The sequence below is a fragment of the Schistocerca cancellata genome, chromosome 1 (genome assembly GCF_023864275.1).
Source record: "Schistocerca cancellata isolate TAMUIC-IGC-003103 chromosome 1, iqSchCanc2.1, whole genome shotgun sequence".
Classification (NCBI taxonomy): domain Eukaryota; kingdom Metazoa; phylum Arthropoda; class Insecta; order Orthoptera; family Acrididae; genus Schistocerca; species Schistocerca cancellata.
In genome coordinates this window covers 823249274-823258611 of record NC_064626.1, presented here as the reverse complement: position 1 = coordinate 823258611, position 9338 = coordinate 823249274, and the positions used below count along the sequence as shown (strand labels likewise).

At 42.7% G+C, this 9338-nt stretch overlaps 1 protein-coding gene across 1 annotated transcript in view; it reads left to right on the top strand.

The window, feature by feature from the left end:
• Positions 1-1078: 1078 nt before the first annotated feature.
• The window catches only part of LOC126105906 (homeobox protein SIX5-like), a 184117-nt gene continuing 175857 nt past the window's right edge, over positions 1079-9338 (top strand). The window contains exon 1 of the mRNA XM_049912347.1: positions 1079-1204. Coding sequence (XP_049768304.1) covers positions 1079-1204 — 126 coding nt within the window. The remainder of the gene's footprint in view (positions 1205-9338) is intronic.

Sequence of the window (9338 nt, the reverse complement as noted above, 5' to 3'; positions counted from 1 at the left end):
AACTTTGTGATAAGGACTACGGGAGCGAACGGCTGAGGTCATCGGTCCGTAGTATTACGGACTACTTAATCTAACGTAAACTAACTTACGCTAAGGACAACACACACACCCATGCCCGAGGGAGGACTCGAACCTCCGACGGGGGCAGCCGCGCGAACCGTGACAAGATGCCTGAGGCCGCACGGCTGCCCCGCACGGCCCTTGCTTAAGTAGAATTCTCATGTTGGGTATACAAATGATCCCTAGTTCTGCCACCAATGGAACACGAGGTACGAGGCCCCCAAAAACATCACTTTTATTCGTAGCGTTTCAGAGCTTATGCTGATGATTTATCTGGTATGTGGAGCGCTCAAAAATGCGTTTACCGGCGCCCGTACTAATTCCCTTTCTCTTCACTGTCCAGTCTCGCCATTTTCCCGAATGATGTCGAAATTAGGAGGACAATACAAACAACCATTCCCCAAGCCGGGGAAAATCCCCGATCTGGCCAGGAATCGAGCCCGGAACTCTGTGATCCAGAGGCAGAAACGCTGACCACTAGACCACGAGGTGCGGACTGGAGTGCATGCTCTTGCATGCGTACCGACCAATGGTCCTATTGCGGTTGCTTGGCCGAAGCTCTAGGTTACTTTCGTCACCTACATTTGCAACGCCAGCCTGTTGCGTATAACGTGAACGTATTGCCCCGTTTCCGGACGCCGGTCCGTCCTGCTCCTTCCGTGCGTAACAAACCGAAGAGGGTGGGAGTGGCGGACGTAACCGGTGAGCAACTCTGCTGCAGCTCACGGCCCCGCCGTTTGTAAGCCGACACCACGTGCTAACGCCGGCTCTCAAGTCGCCGCCGTAACATCTCACCAATAGCACGCGGCGGGAGTCCCAGCTGCCACGCCTACCGGCCAATAAGGGGCCGCGGCGTCTCGTCGAAGAGGGGCGGGAGGGGTGCGCGGGGCGCCGGCGCCGCCGTGGTCCGCGCGCCAGTCTGCAACCAGCCTGCGTGGGTGCTGCGCGCCTGCGTGTCGCCGTGAGAGCAGAGCAGCTTCCCGCGCCGCGCCGTGCCGAGACGGACTTGCGATGCGCCATGGAGCAGCAGGTGTCCCCTGCGGCTGCTGAGGAGCAGGCGGGGGCGGCGGCGGACGCTCCGCAGCCCAGGCCGCTCAGCTTCTCCGCCGAGCAGGTCGCCTGCGTCTGCGAGGCCCTCCTCCAGGTGAGGGCGAGGCATACACATACTTGTTGTCGTTGTGGTCTTCAGGCAGCAGACTGCTCATATGCACCTCTCCACCGTAGTCAGTCCTGTGCAAGCATCTCCATATCCGAATACTGCAACCGGTCACCCTTTTTGCCTCCCTGTACAGCTTTTACCCCACCTCTCCCTCCCCCTCCCGCCACCACACGCACGCACGCACACACGCACACACACACACACACACACACACACACACACACACACACACACACATTTTCCTCCATTACCAAAGTTGAAGCTCTCAGGATGTATCCCGGGAGTGGCAGTACGTCGCACTACATGTACAGCAATTACATGAGTGCTACAATCGTTTCTTGGCTTTGCAACATTTCACAGTGTTAACAGTGCTTCGACAACAGTCGGACGTCCTGTACGCAAAAGTAACGCGATTTACCAATCAGAGAAACTTTTGTAGAAACACTCATCTGCTTGCTGCATTCGATAGATCCTGCGTTTGTATTTCTTCAAATTTACACAATCGGTTTCTGCACTCTGTTACATCGTAAGCTCGAATCTCTGCAATTTTAACTTCATAGCCATTTCGCGAGGTGTACGTACGAGGTAGCGGTGGGAAAAACGGCCAATTAAAACAAATACTGGTATTTTAGTACTGAATAACTGTATTTCTTGGCATTTGTTTGATCTCGACTATAATGGGCTTTGTTTCATTTCATTTTGGCCGAGCGATTCTAGGCGCTTCAGGCTGGAACTGCGCTGCTGCTACGGTCGCAGGTTCGAATCCTGCCTCGGGCTTGTGTGATGTCCTTAGGTTAGTTAGGTTTAAGTAGTTCTAAGTCTATGGTACTGATGACCTCAGATGTTAAGTCCCATACGGCTTAGAGCCATTTTTAAAATACATTTTCTAAAAAGAACGAATGATATTCGCCCCGGAATGTTGGATATTACGTAACTTGAGGAAAGCGATCAGCACTATTTTAATAACAGCGCCTATAGCCAGAAACTAGCGACAAACAAATGGCATAAGAATGGATACGGAACTGCTGAGACGCTAATGTACCAGTTCCATTAGGCGCGGGCTATCAGATGGTAAGCGTGTGTTACGTGCAGTGTACGAGACTGCCCCGCCCCCCTGCCTCCCACTTTCTCCGTACGTTAGTTGCTCGCTGTCATCCTCGGACATCGACTGTATTGCAAAATGACATAATCCCTAGTTTTGCAAGTGTTTTACGAAGTGCGGTAGTAATGTAGTATAATGCTAAATTTACTTCAAAAGATTACAAACAGGAGCAGGCGCAACAAACTTGCGACATCGTTTAAGGTGAAAACATCCACAGCGTTCTTTGGAAGTATATATACATACTGAAGCGACGAATAAAAATTTGTACCGAGGCCAGGATTCGAATCCGAATATCCTCCTCACTATGCAGACGCGCGAAGCAATACGCCACCCTGACACAATGCCGTTGTAGTTCCTTGGGGAGGGAAGGCAAGGTTGATCGATGCACCTAGAATTTCAATGACGCGCTATAAACTTGGGATAATAACTCAGAGCTTAATTTTGTGTTTGATCAAGGTGAAAAATTGACACCATGCAAGAAAGACGATGTGGGAAAGTCATCACCATATGATATTTCGCTCTGGCTGACGCCGCGCCCGCCTTCTTCACTTTCGCAATCTTGTCTAGAGAGAATGAAAACGATTTTTGTCGCATCCACAGCCCCACACCGATCGTGACCGTTTTTCTTCACATTCATTAGAATTTTTCAATCTTTGCTTGCAGTCCACGTTTATTACAGGAAGTAATAGCAATACAAAACTGGAAATCGGCTATTTCAGAAACCGGTTATTTTCAGCGGTTTTAAGTCAGATTGAACTGAGGACGAAAAGAACCGGTGTAACGGAAAACCAGTTGCTTCGGCGATAATCGCCACCCCTCGTACAAGGAAGCAATTCATTGGTTGACTCTTCTACGAACGTACGCTCTCGGGATTTTAATCCCGTGATGGACAACACCTCTCTTTTAGTTTCTGCCATTGGAGTTCGGAGAGGATCTTCATCACACTTTCGCACTTACTAAACGAACTTATGGCCTATATGGTACGTATCCCACACAGATGAGCATTACGCAAGTATCAGTCGAACTAAGGTGTTCTACTTCTAAGTTACCTCCTTCGTGGGTGCACGAAACTCCTGAGGATTCTTCAAATGCATCTCAATCTGGCATGTGCCTTTCCAATATGGGTCTTTTGGTCTGTTTATGCGCAGTACTTTATTATGTTTACGTTGTTTATGTTGGTAATCACTGCATCAAGCGTTGATCCTGTGCGTGTCTTCTAGCATTTCACTACAGTTTTCTAACGTTGCGTCTTCTCTGAACACAACAGCAAGACCCGCTAAGAGCCTCACGCAGCCTCTTTAGTGCCACCCACCAGATAACTTACTTATAAATTGATAGAATTGTGTCGATCATTATCGACGATCATGCGTATAAAACTACTTTCTGTATCATTAGACGAAATATGATTTTTTTGTGTGAATATTACCCGTTTGTCAATGGTAATAACGTGTCGAAATCGATAATGAGTATATAACAAACAGTACCTTCATTTGATAAAGAAGTTTTGCTGAATACAAAAGTGGGTTGCATGAGTTTCTTGCTAGTACTGTATTGAACATACACTTCTATCATTTCTTTTGTCCTGTAATGTCACGTTGTTTGAATGTAATTCGTCTAAAATACTGGCTCAAATGTCTCATTACAGATCCCTGTACTTGCCTACATATGTACAGCATCCTCGTATCCTCCTATAATAACCCCTTATACGATATTTATTTTTAATCCAGTCCAGATAAATTAGTTGGTGTGTACAATGTTTGAGTATTGGCTTGAATTAATAATCGTCACACGAACTGCGAGTCATAACTCCAGTCCGTACAGCATCTAGTATCGACATGCATCTTACAATTAATATTTGACATACACTCAACTGATTCCTGTATTTAAATAATATATTTTGCTTTTATAATGAATCTTTCACTCTGCAGTGGAGAGTGTGCTGCTTTGAAACATCGTGACAGTTCAAATCAGTGTTCCAGAATAGGAAATGACGTTGCACTTTGATCTATGTTTGCAGTCCTCTTCCAACAGAGTAATAACATTACCCGAGGAAGAAAGTTTTCTGGGTTCGAGTTCTGGTCTGGCACAATGTTTCAATTTGCCAGAAAGCTTTAAAATACTTATGGTTGAAGAGGTGCGTTCCAGAAATTTTAGAAATTAAGCTCTAGCTTCCACACGATTCTCCTAAAGCGATTCGGGTGAATGCTCGAACATTTTCTTCTGTAAGGTTGTCGGCGACTGATTACCGCTTTATGTTCGTCTGTACTTATGGTGTCACCACCAACAACAAGCTAAGTTCTCACATTGTTTCCCTTGCGAAGGTCGGTGTGCGGAAGTAATCGTTCAGAATACAGCCCTAATCTTTACCATATTGCTACAATTCAGAAAGTAGGAGCATGACATCTATTTTTATTTAGCATGAAATTTTTAAAGATTGTGAGGAACGAGCGTAACATGTCGTGGACAGGAAATTGTAAAGAATGGAAGTGACAGTGGTCTGTCTAATGATTTGACGGTGATTTATTAAAACACAGAAGATTTTAATTTGGATTGAAAGTGTCCACATCATTGAACCATTCCAGTCGGTCGCATTGTTAATAACGACAACAAAAACATTTCCTGCCAGCACCTGATGCAAAAACAGTCATAACATCATGTAATTTACGCCTGATATCATTATAAATTGAGCAAATGTAAGATTAAAAACTTTACGCCAAACAAACTACGCTAAAATATATGTCTGCGAATTGTAGGTTTACTGTAACTGCAAGATGTAGCGCTTCTACGATTCTACGTCCGTGCGAGTCTACATTTCTGCATGAACACTTGACGTTCCTTGTGCGACATCCTGATTTACCGAATGCATATATCAGGAAACGAAAATTTGAACTGTGTGACCATTCGGCAACAGTATCAATGGACCAAGTATTCGAGTCACTAAAAAAGCTCGTAGAAAACCTTCTATGCAAATATTCAGCGACTACTTTGGTGCTTCCCGTTTATAGAAGAATGCTTATTAAGTGCGAACGATGTCTGTGTTCTTGGTTTGAATCTCATTCGTGTGTCACCCTCTGCCAAATGACGTCATTTGGATGAGTTACGGAGGGGCATTGAATCAACGCATAACTCTCCCAGTCGTTGTCGGCTTTCCAGACGTCTGAGCCGCTACATATCACTCAAGTAGCCCCTCAACAACGTTCTCGCTTTTCCAATGCCTTCGACAAGGAAAAATCCCTCGCAGTACCTGTAACTAAACCCGTATTCTCTACAAGCCAACAGGATGCGTTGACCTCTGAGCCACGGAGGCACTGTATATTCGGCTCAAAGCTTTGGTTTTGTGTCGATGCAACAATCAATTGCTCTGCGTTGTATTACATATATATTTCAGAAGTGAATGTAACATAAAGAGCCATATAGACACGAAGTATACTCTACTGTACTTTTGAGTAAAATTTCACATTGGACTAAATAATGCTGTTTGTTGTTAAAAGCTGATGTCTGACAATTGTTAAAGAGAACACAGTGAAAGTTCCTGTTGGTATTTATTCAGTGACGGCATCAAAAATGAATTTCGTTTGAGGATAATAGGAACACTTTTTTTCATTTATGCACGTCCATGGGTTTACACTACTCTTTGATATTCCTTTTCACATTTATGCAACTAACACGAGCGTAAAAAATGAAATTAATACTTCTCCTTTAGCACGCACAACTTTTTCTTCGAGTAATAAATAAAGTGGTTTTGCACTTTCTTCTGTTATTTCCTAGTTAAGAAGTAATCACTCATTTCACATATTTCGCGATAAACAGTTTTCTCGGCACGTAATCTTTTGGTTAAAATCTCACCAGAGAATACAAGAGCTTTCGTTTCGAGGTCTCCGTGTTGAATAGACGGGAAAAACGACCAGAAATATTGCTAAAACTGACCTTGCCGTTAGCGTCCATTACATAGAAGACCCAGTTACGTACCAACATTTCTTTGGCCTAATTATTTGTTGTACTGAGGATGAACCTCATTCTACTTATAATCGATCAGTTTCGTAAACGCATCACAGCTAACAGCAGTACATTAGGTTGTGGATTATTATAGACGTATTTCATGCAAATCACAATTGTCGTCACACCAAGACAACAAACTTGGTAACTGTTCCCATTCCCTGCTACATTATAGCTTGCTCAAATATGGATGAATTGCGCTTGAACGTTCTAAATTCAGGTGTAACTAAAATTACTTTATGATCTACAGTTCATATGTTTGCAAAACTTTTAACATACACTAGAAGTGCGATTTTCTTCCATACTAGCAGACGTACGAGTACATGTCAGGAAACATGAAAGTCTCTAGTGTAACAACTAAAACATAGAAAATACTTATTTTTCGTATTGTATTTAGTAGATAATTAAATTCGCTTACAGTGCAGGGATGAACATGTACCTTAATGGAGAGCAACTCTACATTATTTTATTCTCCCACTCCACTTTAGCTCCAGTGACTGAAGAAAATGAAGATACGTACCTTTTCTTGAAGCTTATTTAATGTTTGAGTAAAACTTTTCCCGAAGTATATAATTAAGCATATATTCGTTCTGGAGGAAACTGCAATGTTATTCGGGTAAAATGGAGGTTCTATACTTTCCACCACTTCTGCTTACAGTGCATAACGAATGATTAGTACATTGTTCGCCTTTCTTCCGCGAGAACTTTATCAGACACTCGCAACGAGAGCCCGACCTGCATATTTTATATACGTCTTACATCGTTATAGAGTAACCATATTTAAGCCATGACACCCTGCACAGTTTATTATCTGACCCGTGGAAACGAAGTTAGTTGACGTTTGCTACTTACTCTCAAAAAATCATAGCAAGAAAACACAAATGACATAAGGATACATACTTTCATGTTACTACGAATGGCCAACGCTGGAGCAAGTAAATCAGACGCTTCAAATGTACATTTATCCATTTTCGGTCTTTACTAGTACTTCAATGCAATTTTACTGTTTAGGGGTAGGAATTAACTGTTAAACTTAAGTAATATAGCGATTTTTGTAGTAATTTGTACGGTTTAGTAATAGTGTTATATCGGTTTCTAGATGTGTTAAATTGTGTTTAGCGAAATACATTGTGCGGAAACAGGGAAAAAAGGAACGGTGTACCGACAGTTTAATTGCTAATACAGACGGGTACAGCTAGCTATAGGTACTAGGTCATATCACCTCTCACTGAGCTTCCAACATATGACTGTACTAGCTCAGGTCTGTTTGCTATTTTTGAAGGAAGACTAATGTCTAAACTAGTTAAGGGCGATTAAATTTCAGTTTTTAACTGAAATAATATGACCGTTGTAATCATTTTCGCTTCCGCTTGTTAGACATTGCATGAAGTTAATGTTATTCTGATTTGATCGCGAGGTGATTGACAAAAAAATAAGCTTCGTCATTTTCGGCGGGTTCAAAGTTGCACTTTTCTGTACAATATTCTGAAGTTCGGCGGCCGATTTTGAGAGATGCTGCGAGCCATGGCAGTGAACGTGCTCACTGCCTTTCTGAGACAGGTGCTATTAGTACTTCGAAAAACTATAGGCTCGAACATCAGCATATCGCACAGAAAAGTGGCATCGTTAGGTAAGGAAACACATTTTTCTAGCAATCAAGGCAGGAATGGAACTTATTTTGTAACATTTAATGCACAATGCAGCTAAGTGCATACTTCCTTGAACAACGATACAACTGTCAATTAAGTGTCGTAGGTGTGCTGTGGAGCGCAAGTAATCAACGCCAACACGTACTGAAGACACAACACATCGGCTCCACTATAAAAGTCCGGAAATTTTGAAACTGTGTGCAAACAAAAATGTCGATGTCAATTTTTTTTACTCGTGTGGTATATTACTGTACCATGCAAAGCAAGCAACACCATTTTATTTTATTGCAAGGGTACCACTGCAGGGGAATTCGATGGATCCAAAACACATGCGTATAATTGCCTTACATTGCATATAGCGAAATGTAATTTCACTGTCTCGAGCTCCTATGTAGATGTAACCGCAGTTATATTGTGACCCACGAATGAAACAAAACACTAATTCTTACAGACTTTAGAAATGCTTTAGAGCAATTAGAGCATCGAAATTGGAAATCTTATACCAATAGTTAATTTATGAACGTGGTGGAACTGATAATGAAGGAAAGAAAAGCGATCATTTAATGTGGTAAAAGGAGCACTCAGGTATTTGGATCAACTAAATAGTAAATTTCCTTGCAAAAAAACAACTTTAAAGAGAGCCGGTGTATTTAGTGGCCTCCCATAAGACAGCGTTAAGGAAGGGAAACCGCTACATACTCCGCTTTCGTATCCCGATTTGATACCTCTTTTAAGAAAAGTAGTATCCAGCAATGGGAGCATTAGGAAAAAGCAGTTTACGTATACATGAATGCAGTGCAGCATAACGACATGTCTATGGGACAGCCAGAAAAATCTTCCGAGGAGATTAGAAGGCCACATCAACAGAAAAAAATAAGGTTAGGACAAGCGTATTAGCTACACATGTCAACAGAATCGGAGTGATGGACTTTCCCACAAACGGTGATCAATCAGAAAGCGAAAAAGGTGTGAATACGTTACAGTGAAACGTATGAAACGTACGAAATGTGCTCCTCGCTGAACTAAAACGTGAGAAAGCAAATTCCCCTAAAAACAAATACAAAAACTCTAATGGGTAAGAACAAACTCTAAATTAACGGTGTGTATTGCATACTATGAGTTTAACTATCTTAATAACTTTAAGAAGCACTTGTAAGTAGCTGAATTGTTACCAGCAAAAAGCGAGTAAAACTGAAATTTAAAAGGAAAGAGTGGGACTGGAGCGCGCCTTGTTCTGTGAGGCGTGGGCAGTTTCTGCCCCTCAGCTGCCAACACTTAATCTGACTTCGGCCACCACAGTCTCTTACGTCCCACTATCATCCGAAACAGTGAAACGTACGAAGTCCGCCTAGCTCATGTGCCGTAATAATTA